Raw genomic sequence first — 17022 nt, 5'->3', positions numbered from 1 at the left:
CGACTATCTTTGTAAACCCTTAAAAAATTTCCTCGATGGGTATTTAAACATAACATGTAAGTAGTAGTTGGTATGCGATTTGGATTATTTATTTGTACTACAAATTCTTGTTAGAGTTCTAGATTGTTCACCCTTTTGAAAGTGAAAGATCTTCCCTATTTGGCTATTCTAGTTTTGGTGGGATTCAACCCTCACTCTATTCTATTGTTTGTAATACTTTTCTTGGATCTGGCAAATCAAAGCACCATCAAATTGTGAATTAGAGAATTAACTGTGTCTAAATTGATCAATTCTCTTTGTGTTTGGATAATTTAGAGCACCAAGCGAACACATCACCATCGTACAGCCCTCCATTCGGCAACGTACAACCTCTAGTCTATAATGTACAACCTCCACTACCACTAAAGTATGACCTTCCATTCATACCATATAGACTCCTTTCTTTGTTTGGCACTCATGTACAACCCTTAGCTTGTCATCGTTTATCTCCACCATACGACCCCTGCATCATCACTCTTTCTCCCTCCACCATATGGACATTTCTACCGTACAACCAGCTCTACCTTGCCTACCATATAGTCAATTTGGGGTATGACTAGTGCGTAGAGGTCTAGAACATTACAGTGGTATCAGAGCTAATCATCCTGCTAGCTTGTGGATAGTGAATGAGATTTTATAGCTAGAAGAGAAGAAGATCTCATTCAGTTGATAGAATGGTAAAACAAGAACCCATTGTTGCTAAACTTATGAAAATACTAAGAGGTTTTTCGAGGAATCAAGTGAAAATCAATGATACTCAGTGACTTATGGAAATAAATCTCAAGTAATTGGCAGATATTAAAATATTCGATGAACAAAATGGTCATAGTGTGAACTCAGTATCAAGTAAGGAAAACCCTCATCCAGTACGCTTTTGATCTTCCATGTCATTTTTCCCTCCATGGACGAAGGTACCACTTGGAGGAAATTAGACAATATTTGAGGAAGTTCGAGGACAGTTGATAGAAGACTAGAAGAATGCAAATTTGGAGGAAGATATATCCTACAAAGATTATGTAGAACTGAGAATGAGATATTATGGAGGCATAAAATGAGGATATTTTAAGGATATTCTTGGAAGAAAGTTACGTAAGGTAAATCTATCGCCATTTGATAGATCATTGGAACCATATCTGCTCAAGCATGGGTAATGAAGGTCGATAGTTACTTCCAACTTAATCCAATGCCAGAAGAAGAAGTAGTCAAATTTGCAACACGACACTTGGAGGGAGTGGTGCATGAATAGTGCATGAATGGTACGATCACACTAGGGCATGACCAAATAAATATTTTGGCAGAATTTACTAAAAGATTGATAGATTGATTTGATGGTAAAGATTTGGAACTTAATTTCAAAGAATTAGCACAACTAAGGCAAATTGGATCGGTCGACCAGTACATCACAGAATTTTAGAAACTCTTTGTTTTGGTCATGGATATTTTTGAAAGGAGATGGATAGCGCTCTTCATGGACAAAATGATAGAACCATTGAAGGGTTGGGTAAAAGGTTTCAATCCTGCCACTCTTTCAAAGACTATAAAAAAAGCATGAAGCATGGCATCGTCGTCGTCCTCTTCCTCTTGAGGGTATTCACACTCCAAACCACCAGTATTTCCAAAGGACAAAGATAACAAACCTCCATCGAAGAAGTCTTCGTTGGATAAAGCTACTAGACAAGAGCTACAAAGGAAGAAATTATGCTTCAATTGCAAGGGACCGTGGGCTAGGCATAGATGCATTGGTAAAGGGAAAATACATTATATTAAAGTTGTATCCAATGATGAGGATGATCAGGAGGATCTACCCACAGAAGACAATCATTCCCATGAGGAAACCAAAATGGTTAATTTGAACCATACTGAGAGAATGATTTGGTATTAGTATGACGTGGAGGAACCATTGCCTTAGTCAGGAGCCCGAGGTGTACAATATTTCATGTATGGGGAACTCTTCAATGAGAAAGGGTCATGGTGATGCTCGATATCGAAGCCACTCTAAACTTCATAAACTCATCTTTGGTGAAACAAAGAGGTTTACCTACTGAGACGCATGTAGGATTCCAGGTCAAGATCGTCGAAGGGATACTTCTGCCCTATACACACCTTGTTCCCCAACTAAGTATCATAGTGGCTAAACATTATGACAAAGGATTTCTTTATAGTGGACCTAGATGATATGGAGGTTATTTTGGGCATACAATAGAAGGAGACACTTGATGAATACACTCAGAGCTTCAAACGGATGGACTTCACTTTTGTTGTCGCTAGGAAGAAGGTTGTTCTTCATAGAATGGCCAATGAGGGACCGAAGGAAGTTTCAACACAATGGATGGAGGCATTTTTTTGGCATGATGACAATGCATGGGTTGCACATTGTTTCATTTCATCGGAACCTATAAAAGGACAACAGACCCCTCACTAGTACAATAACCTTTAAAATATTTTGAGGACACATGATAAAGTCTTTATAGACATTCCTCCTAATATACCCCCATCTTAGGTTTGAACACACCATCGAGTTGGAAGCCGGTGCCAAACCATTTATCACCACACTTTATTGTCATCCCAAGAAATTCAAAGATGAGATCAAGAAGATGATTCAAGAATTGCTTGAGAAAGGATGGATCTGTCCCAGCTCTAGTTTATTTGCATCATTAATGGATTTGGTAAAAAAGAAGGATAGGACGATGCGCATGTGTGTGGACTACTGTGTGCTGAATAAGAAGACAATAAAAAATAGATACCCTGTTCCCAAGATCGATGAATTGTTGCATGAGCTGCATGGGGTGATTTATTTTTCTAAAATAGATCTTTATTCTGGATACCATCAGATCCACATGCAAGAAAGAGATGTGGAGAAGACGGCTTTCTGCTGTAACTACGAGCATTATGAGTTCCTAGTCATGTCGTTCAGATTAACAAATGCACCAACTACTTTTTAGTCTTGCATGAATCACATCTTCAACAAACAACTGTGTAAGTACTTGTTGGTATTCTTTGATGATATCCTTATTTATAGCAAGACTTAGGTAGAACACTTGAATGAAGTCCTAGGGATCATGAAAGTTCAGTCCTTGTTCACCAAGAAATCCAGGTGTAAATTCAGAATGACAAAAATATTATACTTAGGGCACGTTGTCAGAAAATATAGTGCAGGTCCACTAAGAGAGGATTTGAGCTATCCTGAATTGGCCCCCGGGTTCTTAGGTCTATGCAACTACTACCAGAGGTTTGCAAGTGGTTTCTCTCACCTCAGTGCATCATTAACAGCTCTAACTAAGAAAGGCTCCTTCCAATGGAATGAAAGAGCGCAATGCACTTTTGATAAGTTAAAAGAAGCAATGAGTACTTGTCTAGTTCTCACCTTACTCGAATTCACACAACCATTCATTCTAGAGTGTGATGCATTCAGAGAGAGAATTGGCACGGTATTAATGTAAGATAGACACCTTATAGACTATGAGAGTCAAAATCTTACGAAAGAGGAGTGTTTATGTTCCATTTATGACAAAGAGATGTTGGCCATTGTGCATGCACAAACCAAATTCTTGCAGTATCTAGTAGGTGTCAAGTTTTTTGTTCATACCGATCATAATAATTTGAGATATTTTCTAGAGCAACGAGATCTAAATGAAAGGCAACAAAAATGGGTAAAATTCAGGATTTTGATTTTGACATTGAGTATGTGAAGGGGAAGAACAATGTGGTTGCAAATGCCCTATTAAGAAAACATGTCATATGTTTACTATCTCAGATCTCAGCTGACCAAAAAGCACACTTACTAGTAGAATATTCCAAAAACACATTGCTTGTAAGCTAATGGATGGAAACACTCAAGATGACTGATACAAGGTGGTGGATGACATTATTCACTATAAGGATAAGATATACTTGGCGCCTGAATCCAAACTAAACCAAAAAATCATGAAGGACATACATAACTCGCCCTTGGTCAAGCACCCAGGGTTTCTCAAAACTTGTAGACAACTCAAGGAGAGGTTTTCATGGAAGGAACTTAAAGGATATGTATTGCAGTATTTACGGGAATGTGTAGTCTGCCAACAAAACAAATTCAAACACACTTTAGCTGTCAAGTTACTACAGCCCTTACCTATACCAGAATGGAAGTGGGAAAGCATCTTTATGAATTTCACCACCGGACTCCCTAAAGTAAATGAGAAGGATTGTATCTTTGTGGTAATGGAAAGGTTGACGAAAGATGCACACTTCTTCACCATCCCCTCAGACTTTTAGGTCATGCAGGTAGCAAACTTGTTATTCAAAGAAGTTTTCTGTTTGCACGAGTTACCTTGAAAAATGGTCAGTGATAAAGATGGACGGTTTATCAGTATATTCTAGATAGAATTATTTTGATTGGCAAGAAGATAATTGTTGCCAAGTATGAGCTACCACTCTCAAACAGACGGACAAATAGAGATTGTGAACAAGTGGCTAGAAGGCTCCCTTTGGAACTACATTTCGGCACAACAAGAAGCATGGGTCAAATGGATGCATTTGGGGGAATATTGTTACAATACCACTTATCACATATCCATTAGGATGGCACCCTTCAAAGCATTATGCTAGTATGAACCCCTTTCATTTATCGACATGGTGTTGGGTGAGAGTTGTGCACCAAAGGTGAGGGACTGGCTTCAGGAAGGGCAAAACATCCTAAGATGCTTGAAAGAGAACTTACAAAGGGCATAGAATCAATAAAAGATGTACGCCGATAGACACTGAATTGAGAGAAGTTTCAAAGTGGGAAACTTGGTCTATCTCAGACTCCAGCGATACAGGTAGTCCTCATTGAAGGAAAAAGGGAAATAAAAATTGAAACCACAGTTTTATGGCCCTTATCATGTAGCTCGCCGCATTGGTCAAGTTGCCTATGAGCTGGAACTTCCAAAAGGATGCCACATTCATAACATTTTTCATGTCTCCTGCCTGAAGAAAGTTGTGGGTCAGACCATCACGATAACTACAAACCTCCCACTGCTCAATGAAGAAGGGAAGCTCATATTGGAACTGGTCGAGATCATTGATGTACGTGAGAAGACACTCTGGAGTCGTACTTTAAAGGAATACTTGGTACACTAGAAACACTTATCATTGGATGATGCGACTTAGGAAGGTGAACACATTCTGTAGCATCTGGCATTGCATTTTCTTGAGGACAAGAAAAGTTTGGGACAAGAGGAATGTAATGTTCCCGTCATAAAATAAATAATTAATCAAACCTTTGTTCAAGGGCCGACTAATTTAGTATATCTCAAACCCATTTGTTATTATTTTCGTAGGTAGGTGTAGCCGTCGGCTATCTTTGTAAACCCTCGAAAAGTTTTTCCAACAAGTATTTAAGCATGGCATGTAGGTAGTAGTTGGTATTCAATTTGGATTATTTCTTTGTACTGCAAATTCCTGTTGGAGTTATGGATTGTTCATCATTTCAAAAGTGAAAGATCTTCCCTATTTGGCTATTCTAGTTTCGGTGGGATTCAACCCTCACCCTATTCTATCGCTTGTAATACTTTGCTCGGGTCTGGCAAATGGGAGCACCATCATATTGCGAATTGGAGAAATAATTATGTCTAAATTGATCAACTCTCTTTGTGTTTGGGTAATTCAATCTCTGGCAATGATTTTGTGTTTTTGCATTAAATCTATCTATGGCCATATTGGCACACTATCCATACATTCCCCTCTACCGTTCATCTATACAACTATATGCCCCAATCCAAGCACATCACCATTGTACGGCCCTCCATTTGGCACCTCCAGTCTATACCATATGGCCTCCACTCCCACTACTGTATGGCCTCCCCTCTCACTATCGTACAACCTTCTATTCATACTGTATGGACTCCTTTCTTCGTATGGCCTTCCTGTACAACCCTTAGCTTTTCATCATTTATCTCCACCGTACGACCCCTGCATCATCACTATTTCTCCCTCTAACGTACGGACATTTCTACCGTACAACCAGCTCTACCTTGCATACCATCCAATATATTTGGGGTCCGACTAATGTGCGGAGGTTTGGAACATTACAATTACATAGACCCAATCCTTGGACTATAATTGAATTGGTTTTATCTTAATATCATACTATATGTTTAGCAATCCAAGATCCTCTTTTGTTACATCTTGTTTCTTCTTTAGAAATATGGTCATTAAATATTGAATAAAGAAATTATAATTGAATCTCACTAAAACATCATATACTATTGTCATGCAATATGAAATTATCACCTAAATCTAAATTAACAAGTTATGGAGATCCACAACAGTTTTTCATAAGGGACAACACATACTAAAGATTTTGAAAATAGGGTAACATACTATGTGATTTTGATCCTAGAGAAAATCCATGCTTATGTGCACTTGAGTCAAAGTACTATTAGGATGTGTGGCATCCCATGAATCTTGATGATTCACTCCGTTGATCATCATCTAGATGCATTGAGTACTAAGTCAACTATTCATGCTCATTATAGTTGGGCTCTTATAACCAAACAACTACTCGTGAAAATGGGTATATCAAGATTGACTAGTACTATGTCTACATGAATTTTGATAACATGGAATATAATTTAGTAAGATGCAAAAAATACCACCTAAACATACAAATGAATGAGCCAAGGATCTAAATAATGATTTACCCATATTGAGGAACAACCACCAATAAAGGTTTTCCAAATGGAGAAGCAAACGGAATGGGCTTGACCATGGTAGAAATTCCATATATAAACACATTTAATTTGAAGTAATGCTAGGATGAGTAATCTCCCAAGAAGGTTTAATGCTTCACCCTTGTGAACCAAACTCATTAAATATGTATTGATAAAGGCTAAATCAAAATACATAGTTAAAAGTTTATTAAAACATTATATTTTTATATGCTACAAAGCTTAGCATCTAAATATTAATGAATGGGGAAGGGAGCTTTGTAATGAATTATTTATTTTTAAGGAGTAAAACTTCTTCAAAGTTTTATAAATTGAATAACTAAGTAAGTAGGTTTTATCTTGGAGCAAAATCCATGCTTAAGTGTGCAAGATTTAGAGTAATACTCAAATAGGTGACATGTTGGGAAGTTTAATACTTCACCTCTATTAACATCATGTATTAAAAGTGGACCATTCATCTAGTTAGAAATATTTATTGTGAATTGCTCATGAAATGTGGATAATTAAAGATTGACATTTAATTATAATCTAATAAACTATAAACCAGACCTCCTAAATGAAAATCATTATTGTGAGAATAAAGGTTAATACTCATGACCTACATAATGAAATAAAATTATTAGACAACAAAAAAAAATTAGTAAAAAGATTTAAAAATAATGAATAAATATATTGATATTTCCTTCTTTCTTTCTAACTTGATTTGCCTTGTAAATATTAAACACATTCTATATAGTAATTCTAATAATATTTAATAATTAAAATTTTACATTTCTGCCATATTTAAATATACAAACAAGTGCTTTGATGAAGCTTGAGTCCCTACCTTTTGTCAAAACAAAAGAGTAGATCTGTGTGGTGGTTAAATTATAGTTATTAAATAGTTAAAAGCATAGTAACACAACACATTCCACTATAGATTATTAAATTTTATAAGATTATATGATTATTAGTATGAATAAATTCTCTTGATTTATATCATGAAACTATATTGAAAAATATGTAATTAAAAAAAATAGAAATTATATATATAATGAAAAAAATATTATAAATATTATAAATAATATTTTAGAAATAAAAGTTTTTAAAAATTACACCATAAATATTTTACAAAGTAACTAAAATGACATTATATGGTCTTCCTAAAGATACTAATTTATTTTGGAATATTTTGTCATCTAACATTCTTTGGCAGATCTGGAAATGCAGGAACGAGGAAAGGTACCAAGGTAAGCAAAGGGGTCTTACTGAGTTTTTTCGAAAACTCATTTATTTTAAAATCTACTTGCAAGTGCAAGCTACCATGTTGATTGAGCGGGAGAAATTGAGAAGGTTCCTGCATGATGGGTACCAATGGCATAGAACTTTGGATGATTCGCAAGTTTTCGTGCATGCTTGTAATAGGCTGACCAAGGAGATCAGAGAGAAATGGCATGCCAGAAAAGAGGAATTATTCATGCTGATGCAGATTCAAGAGCACAAAAAAATTGTTTGGATGGAGGGCCCCTTAGGTTGGACAACATGGGTGGATACGCCCTATGATGTTCTTGGCTAGACTGTTCCTCTTCTCATTTGTTGTTTTTCTGACTTGATGTACAATGGTCTCTGATTCTTTGTGGTGAGGCTTGGCCTCCTTGTTTTCTCTTGTAGTGACCTTTTTGGTTCTCCTCCTTTTTGTAACTCTTATATCTAATAGAAAAAAAATGACATTATAAATAAATTCTATAGAAAATTAAATTAGAAGCAATTATTGAAGGGCAATACATAATTCTAAACATAATAAAAATATTATTGAAATTAAATTTACATGACTTAATTTTTTATTGCTATTGCATTAAGTTTTTAGTACATGTACTTTTGTTTTAAACATCTAATAACAAAAAAGAAAATTACAAATTTCATAAATATATCAAATTAAAAAGTATTTTCTAATTTTTATTGAAAACTTAAATATGAATAATAATATGTGAATTAAAATTGAATATATAACAATAGTTACATTAATAATATTTTTGCATAACTTGAATTCAATATTTAAAATTAGTTATCCAATATTATTTGAAAATGATAATGTAAGAGTTTTTAAATATGTTTGATTAAGAAGTCATTGCATAGTTTCTTCGAATAAAATTACGAATTATTATTATTATATACATAATTAAAACTAATCAAGTTATTTATATTTTAAAATCTAATCAATTTTGAATCCACTTATTCTAAATTCTTCAAAATATATTTTAATCTTAAAATATAATAAATAATAAATAATATTCTTATCTATTTTAACATTTTTATATATTATACTAATTAATGGCTCAAATACAGAAATCTTGATAGCAATATTGTACAACAAATCGTATTTGATCGTATGTTTGTAATTGATAGATAGATAGATAAAATTTTGAAGTCCACAAGACTAAAAATAGCCTATGAAATAGGACAGATGCAGCAAATGTGACGGCAATGCTTTGAGTAAAAAGTGATATGACATTCAAGAAATCTTGAATCCTAACACAACCCCTTCCATGCATTAAAAACCCTAAGTTTGTAGAGTACGGGAGAATCCAAGCGATAGATCATCAATCCCTTGTAAATCTGATTTTTGCTTCGACGAACAGCGGTATACTTTTTTTTGACAAGATTTCTGTGTGTCAGCATTACAAGGGCGGCCATTCTAATGAATACAATTTTGAAAAGTTGGTGCGATGTGACAGGAAGATTTATCTGCCTAGTTTATGTTCCACACGTATTGTTGTGTAGGGCATTTAGCTAGACGGACGGGGCACCGGCTACGTTGCAACTTATTTGCGTTGTAGTAAGTTGCCCAATTCTATCCTGCCCAGAATCATCCCCTCCCCGCATGTCTTGTATGACAGTGTCCTTCCCTCCAATGACGTTATGAGGTTTTATTTACAGTCGTACCTATTAAATATTAACTTTAAAGTGAACATTTTTTATTTGAATATGTGAATGGTTCAATTGTAATTGTATACATTAAATAATATTATAATTTTATTAAATTAGTGTTATAATTTTTTTTTTAAAGTAAATAGAAGTTTGAAATTAAAATATTTAGCTGGTATTTGTAAATTTCGTTTTCCTAGTTTAATGGTTATTACTAATATTATATTTTATAAATATTTATAAATTTGATTTAATGAAAAATTGTATGTAACTAAATTTAAAATTAAGTTGATTGAATATATATTTTTATCTGATTTTAATTAATTTTTATATTATGTATATAAAATTTAAGTTCATTATCAAATAAATTATTTAAAATTAAATGTTTTTTACAAATTATATTTTCAAATAGAAGTAAATCTATTTTAATTAATGTAATAGAACTATAGACAAATCTTCTAACTTTTTTTTTTCTTTATGTAAATTAATTAATTTGGTATGTATGAATATAATTTGCAATAAAATTAACAAGTCACTCCTAAGTACTTGCCTTTAGCAATCTATAGTTAAAATAATAATAATAATAACTTAAAAAGTGTAAATTTTTAATTAACAAAAAAAATTAGAATATTTTTTTAGCAATAGCATAGTGTCTAGCTAAGTAGAAATAATAATATTTAAAAAATTATTATTTTTAAATTAACAAAATTTTAGAATTTTTTAGCTATAAGAATTTAAATAATTTTAAAATAGTTTTATAAATCTAAAATAAAATAGTAATATCATTTATATTAAACTTATTTATTATTATTCAAATAAATGTATATGATTTTATAAAATTTTATAATTTTGTGTGAAACTATTAAAAATTAAAAATCTAAAATAGTTTCAATGATTATTGCTAAGTATAAGACAATGATAATGAGGGTCACTATGAGAGAGGATTTAAAAAGTAAAAATTATATGTCAACATTCATAAATCGGTATATAAGAGTCTAATGAACAAACCAATTAAAATGTAGAAAAATAATTTAGAAAAAATATAAAGTTTACTTATAATTTGCTATACAATTAATAAGTGTAATAATTTCACGAAGAAAAAATGTTTAATTTTAATAGTTGTAGAAAATCATCAAAAATTTTATTAATAGGATAAAAGTATTGTTAAGTTTTTTAAATATAATTTTTATTCATTAATTATTTTATCTTTTAAAATATAAAATTTAGGCCAAATATTTTTTTACTCTTAATCAAATTAGATTTATAAATATAGTTTTTTAAAAATATTTTATAACATTTTTATCTATATTTTATATAAATATAAACATATTAATTAAAATAATTCTATCTTTTCTCATTAAATAAAATATATTTAGTCATTTTATTTCTTTTAACAATATCACATTTTCACAATAAACAAAGTGTTCCCTCTAATTTTTACTTTTAAATAAGCAAATTCATCTTTTATAAGGAACACTTTTTTAAATTAATATTTCAAGTAGAAATATATTTTGTTAAGTCTTTTTTAGAATTTGAAGTGTTTTAAATGTTTGAATTCATACATAAAAATTTTATAGTTTCACACAAGATTATAATATTTTATAAAATCGTATATATTTATTTAAATAATAATAAATAAATTTAATATAAATGATATTATTATTTTATTTTAGATTTATAAAACTATTTTTAAATATTTTTAAAATTATTTAAATTATTATAGCTAAAAAATTCTAAAATTTTGTTAATTTAAAAATAATAATTTTTTCATATTATTTTTATTAGCTAGGCATTGTTATTGCTAAAAAATTATTCTAATTTTTTGGTTAATTAAAAATTTACAATTTTTTACTTATTTTTATTTTAACTATATATTGCGCAAAGCAAGTATTGTTACTTTTATAACAAATTATATTCATACATACCAAATTAATTAATTTACATAAAAAAATAAAAGGTTTAAAAATTTGTCTATAGTTCTATTACATTAATTAAAATAGATTTACTTCTATCTAAAAATACAATTTGTTAAAAACATTTAATTTTAAATAATTTATTTGATAATGAACTTAAATTTAATTTATAAATTTTTATTAAAAGAAATTTATAAAATATAATATTAATAATAATCATTAAACTAGGAAAACCAAATTTGCAAATACCAGCTAAATATTGTAACTTCCAGCTTCAATCTACTTTTTTTTTTTTTAATTATAATATTATTTAATGTATACAATTACAATTGAACCATTCAAATATTCAAATTAAAAAAAAACACTTTAAATTAATGTTATTCAAATTAAAAAAAACACTTTAAAGTTAATGTTGAATAGGTACGACTGTAAAAAAAAATCTGACAACTTAATTGCAGGGACGGACACTGTCAGATAGGGGACGATTCCGGGCAGATAGAACTGGGCAGCACTTACTACGGTGCAAATAAGTTGCACCGTAGCCGGTGCCGACGGGGCACGGTTTAGCGGAAAGAGCTGTTAACTACTGTACGGCGTGGCGGATAAAGAGGTTTTCTTCATTCGTATGTTCATTTGAAAAAAATATTACTGGCTTTAATTCATTTCTGTCTGTCTATTAACCTCTTTCAGATCAATGGCTTGTAAGCAAAAAAGATCAAGGCTAAATGATCCGGCAGATAGCTTGTTGATATATCAAAGAAAGCACTTCATCTCCTAATGAGGTTCCTACCTCCACTTTTCTATGTCCCGAGCTTAGGGTTTTGATTCTCAATTATTTTCTCCTTACAAAAATACCCAACTCTTGTTTCAGGCTTTGCCCATTTGACAACACTCGCTTTGGTCAATGTACAAGTGAAGGGCAAAATTGTTGAACATATGTTGCAGTTGTGTCCAATTCTAGAAATCTTAGTTCTATGTAATTGCAAGGTAATTGCAAGGGACTTCAGAGATTAAATATATGCTCTGAGACTCTTATTTATCTCCATTTGTCTTCTAACATTAGTGCAGTAAGAGCAAGTTGCTCACGTTTGGTGAGCTTCAAATTATTAATAGCAGTTAGGTATTATGGGATTGAAATAGAATTAGATTTACCAACATGTTCAAGCCTGTGTACGAATATTGGAGTTGGCAACTCTAAAGGCACTGAAAAGAATTACTCTGCTGAACTTGATTACTAGGAATGGTGTGAAGTACCTAAGCGAATTTCCTGATCTAGAGCAAATGTGCATTAACAGCGGTCGCTGCGTTACATATGTAAGTTTTACAACCTCTTATTTCATTGCAAATATCATATTTGTGTTTGTTTAAACAAAAGTGGGTCTTTGGTTTTAATGCAGGATAATCGAGATTGGAGGATCAGGATAATCGAGATTGGAGGATCATGAACTCAGATCTGAAAGTGCCAGCAACTTTTTCAATTCGTACAAGTTATTAAATGAATTCTAACAAATTCATTACCTGCATACTTACCCTCTTGAATATTTTCTATATTTTTCACTTCGAAAAATAGTAATTATGCCCAGGAAAATAGTCCTCCACCAATCAGGAAAAGTGTATTTATTGTAACAAATGAATTAAAAAATATTCTCTAAAAACTTTAAACAAATGCTGCGTATTAAGAAAAACCAAAATTGATAGGGGGTGCAACAAAAACATTAGTTCCCTGCCTTAAAGGACTAATAATTTAAAAATATCTAAGTTCATTACTACCTTATTCCATTCTCGAAATTGTTATCTTCTTAGCTTCTCCTTATATAAAAAAGATTTAATATTTGATTAAATATATTATAAAATCAATGTCAATGTCACACAGTTCTGTTGCTCTCTGTTTTCCCTATGAATCTCTATACATAGGTGGTTGAAAAGAGTGATTATAAATAGACCAACTTTGACAATACTTTGTTCCATGAAGTCAAAAGACATTTATATTATATAAATTAAAGATACAATTTTAAAATAACTAAGTGTTCCAATGAGTGCTAAGTGTTCCATTTATTCTCATGAGAGATGGATTCATGTTGAATCACTACTCATGAAACATGGGTCAATGAGTTTGACTCAAAATCACACAGTTAAATCCTGATAACAATATCACAATTTGACTTACTGTGGAAATTATCTCCTACTTATCAATTTAAAATAACAATCAATAAATGAACAAATAACTGGTTCAAGGAAGTTTATATACCTTTCCTATCGCTGAGAATTATAATGGCTGTCTTGAGTGGGCAACTTCCAAACTGAAATAATCAGAAACCGATCAAACTATCTTTAACTACAAAGATCATCTAAAACAGCAAATGAATTGTATGAAAAACAAAATTGTTGATAAAACTATCTGAAGCAACTTTGGCAGCATAAGTCATTTGTTTAGTAAAATCAGAAGTACATTTCTTGATAAGATAATGCAGGCAGCAGAAGATACAAGAAGCACCGTCTGTTGTGATTGGATCTAAAAGAATCTCTTGATCCTCAACAATCTGTTTTTCAGAACTTCCATTCTAAAAAGAGTTACGAACACAAATAATCATAATCAACACAGCCTGTTTTTATCTAATTCCAAGAATTTAGATCTGTGCTACACAACCTAATGAGAAATCCACTCTCCAACTATCTGTTGACATAGATAATGAAAATGAATTTGATTTTATCTATCAACTTAAAAACACATTGGTCTCCTCTCTGCAGCTTATTGTCGATAACAAATTCTTTCCAGCTTAGTCCATATCGCCTTCCACCCTTATATATTCCAAGCATATATCGCCATTCTCCAGGATTCTTGTGATGGAAAAATACCAGTTCCACCCTCTTGTTTGGAAACCAGCGGTCTCCAAAACTTCTTGGAATGGTCTGTAGACCTTACAAGAACATAAACAATGAGTTGATTTTACCTTGACTACACTAAACTCAACTAAAATGACACAAACAAAGAAAACTTACAAGGGCAAAAGTTGTGGATATTGCACTCTTTCCTAAGGTCACTGAAAACATTGGCTCCATATTTTTCACAGGATTAGGAACTGCAAGTGCCTCTGTTTCAATGGAGGACATACAACATTTTCATTTTGAGAAAAAAAGAGAAATAAAAAAGATTCACCCTCATTTCTTTCAGTTTTAAGATTTTTGAACGTTTTTACTTGAAAAGAAATAAAAAAGACTCACCCTCATTTCTTTCAGTTTTGAGATTTTTGAACTTTTTACTTGAAAAGAAATAAAAAAGATTCACTCTCATTTTTTTTCAGTTTTGAGAATTTTTTTGACCTTTTCCTCATAAATGATCTTTGAGCTTTCAAGAGGAGAAAAATAGAACGAAAAAATTTATCCTTTCTTACCTGAAGATCCAACATCTGGAACTGCACCCGACGTGGAAGTGGAAGAATCTGCTAAGTCAATCTCTTTGATTTCGCAACTCTTTTGAGAGCGAATTGGCGAGAGGATTTCTTCTTTAGAATCAAACATTTTATTACTCTGTTTGTGTTCCCGCTGAATTGCACCGAAGACTTGTACAACAAAATATTTATCACTGGCATGCCGAAAAACAAGAATGTCTTTTGCTTGTATACGATTGTCAGTAACAAATGCTTTCCATCCATCTCTAAAAGATACAGAGACACCAGTAGATTGTAATTTTACTTTCCATAAGTGACCACTAGGTCCCGTAAGAATCGCATCTTTAAAAACCCTAAAATTCATTCTGGCTGCAAACTCGGCAGGGATTTCCTGCATCCAATAAAATTAAATGAAATTGAATCCTTAAAAATCTGGAAATTTTCTATGCACAAATATAAAAGCAAGAAACGTCACTCATTCTTCTTCAGGGGAGCTCTTTTCCTAAAATACTTTCGTTTTTCTCTGTAAAGATCCACGTGATTGTGTTAAAGCAACTTTACAAACCCTAGAGTTCACTCTGCCTGCACACTCGGTAGAAATTTACAGCATCCGTTGAAATAAAATTTAATTGAGTCCTAAACAGAACACTGAAAAGCAACTGCAGATTCCTGCAATTTAAAATGAGGAGGATATCTTCTCGGCAAAAAAATGAAAATAACAAACATTTCCACTAATTAATCAACAGGGACCCTCTTTTCCTTGATATTTTCATACGTTCCCGTCAGAGGGAGCATCCACATTAAAATTCTGGAAAGCTGAAGCAGCCTGCCAGCGGAGCCACCCGCAAAGTAAAAAACAGTTCAAGCACAAGAAAAATACAGAGCATTACACAAATCTGATAACATTAATGGAAAGATGAAAGAGGCTACACCTTACAAAACATAAAAGCTACCAGCTTTTGAACAAAAGCAATTTTAACGTTAAAATATTAGCTTAAAAGTCTTTACATTTCTGTCTGTGATTTCTGTAACCCTAAGATCTGCAAAATTATTGAGGAGCAGGAGTAAAGAACTGGAAGCCATTAGTACAAGATTTCACTTACCAGTTGAGAGGAGAAGTCTCCAACCATGACCTTGTAAAATGAAGCTCCATGAGAACTCAAAACTAAAGATGAATGAATACACAGACATCCGTGCGTGCAATGTTCACACGCCATTAATAATAACAGGCTTCCTGTTGTACGGTTGGCCTCCTCCTCACAAATTTCAAATTTCTGGGCCTGTACATTCATGCATTTACCCTTCTCTTCACAGATTTCAAATTTCTGAGCCTGTAAATGCATGCATTTAGCCTTCTCTTCTCAGATTTCAAATTTCTGAGCCTGTAAATGCATGCATTTAGCCTTCTCTTCACAGATTTCAAATTTCTGAGCCTGTAAATTCATGCATTTAGCCTTCTCTTCTCAGATTTCAAATTTCTGAGCCTAAAAATTCATGCATTTAGTACTATGTCTCAAGAAAGATTCACCGATTGGGGAGAACGAGTTGTGAATCTCAGAAAATTTGATAGCATCCAGAGTAGTTGTGAATGAATAAATTTATGAAGAAAAAAGAGACAGCTGAGGATAATAGTTTTACAATTGAACTTATCGCGCCTTCTCCGAATTGTCAGGAGAAATGCAATCATGGAAAGAACGGGACTTGTAATTGTAGCAACTTCAATTTTTGCGTGGGGTTGTGCATGACAAAAAGGGAAGATGTAAATGAGCATATATAGAAGCATGTATTTAAATGCATATCACTATCACTGTATAGTATTACTAAGTACATAATTGTGTTAAATTTCTTATTCCTTTTTACAAAATGTGGATGTTAAAAAGAGGAATGTAAATGAATTATAACATCAAAGGCATATCATTGTATAATTAATTAAGTACATAATTTTGTTTTTCTTTTCCACATGGAATTGTGAGAAAAATAGGGAAAATATAAGTGTATAAAAATATAGTTTCAAATATATATCATTTTATAGTAACAATCAAGTATATAGTTTTGTTGAATTTTTGCACTCTTCGAGACAATTAGATA

General features: G+C 32.2%; 1 protein-coding gene across 4 annotated transcripts; it reads right to left on the bottom strand.

The window, feature by feature from the left end:
• Nucleotides 1–13953: 13953 nt before the first annotated feature.
• LOC149575735 (B3 domain-containing protein LOC_Os12g40080-like) lies at nt 13954–16677 on the bottom strand. Of its 4 annotated transcripts, XM_089812254.1 has the most exons (6): nt 16573–16677; nt 16038–16367; nt 15710–15760; nt 14938–15325; nt 14546–14637; nt 13954–14455 (listed from the first exon to the last, which is right to left on the bottom strand). In XM_089812254.1, the coding sequence occupies exons 2-6, from the start codon at nt 16275–16277 to the stop codon at nt 14216–14218; spliced, it is 1011 nt and encodes a 336-aa protein (XP_089668380.1). In that variant the 5' UTR covers nt 16278–16367; nt 16573–16677; the 3' UTR covers nt 13954–14215. The 4 variants fall into 4 exon arrangements, with proteins under 4 accessions (XP_089668380.1, XP_089668379.1, XP_089668382.1 ...); XM_089812253.1 differs by having other exon boundaries at nt 16038–16677; XM_089812256.1 differs by lacking the exon at nt 15710–15760 and having other exon boundaries at nt 13954–14463; nt 16038–16677.
• Nucleotides 16678–17022: the final 345 nt, after the last annotated feature.

This window comes from Cupressus sempervirens, chromosome 2 (genome assembly GCF_028749045.1).
Source record: "Cupressus sempervirens isolate cs-2001-9-10 chromosome 2, ASM2874904v1, whole genome shotgun sequence".
NCBI lineage: Eukaryota > Viridiplantae > Streptophyta > Pinopsida > Cupressales > Cupressaceae > Cupressus > Cupressus sempervirens.
Note: the sequence above shows the minus strand (reverse complement) of the source record. Positions and strands in the feature narration are given on the sequence as shown.

Bases quoted from the DNA above. Each gene is read 5' to 3' on its own strand.
- LOC149575735 (XM_089812253.1), bottom strand. From the start codon at position 16,277: ATGCATTTACAGGCTCAGAAATTTGAAATCTGTGAAGAGAAGGGTAAA. The intron at 15,761-16,037 runs GTAAGTGAAATC...CTCCGCTGGCAG, and splicing joins GAGACTTCTCCTCTCAACTG to GCTGCTTCAGCTTTCCAGAA. The intron at 14,456-14,545 runs GTAAGTTTTCTT...TAAGGTCTACAG, and splicing joins TATCCACAACTTTTGCCCTT to ACCATTCCAAGAAGTTTTGG.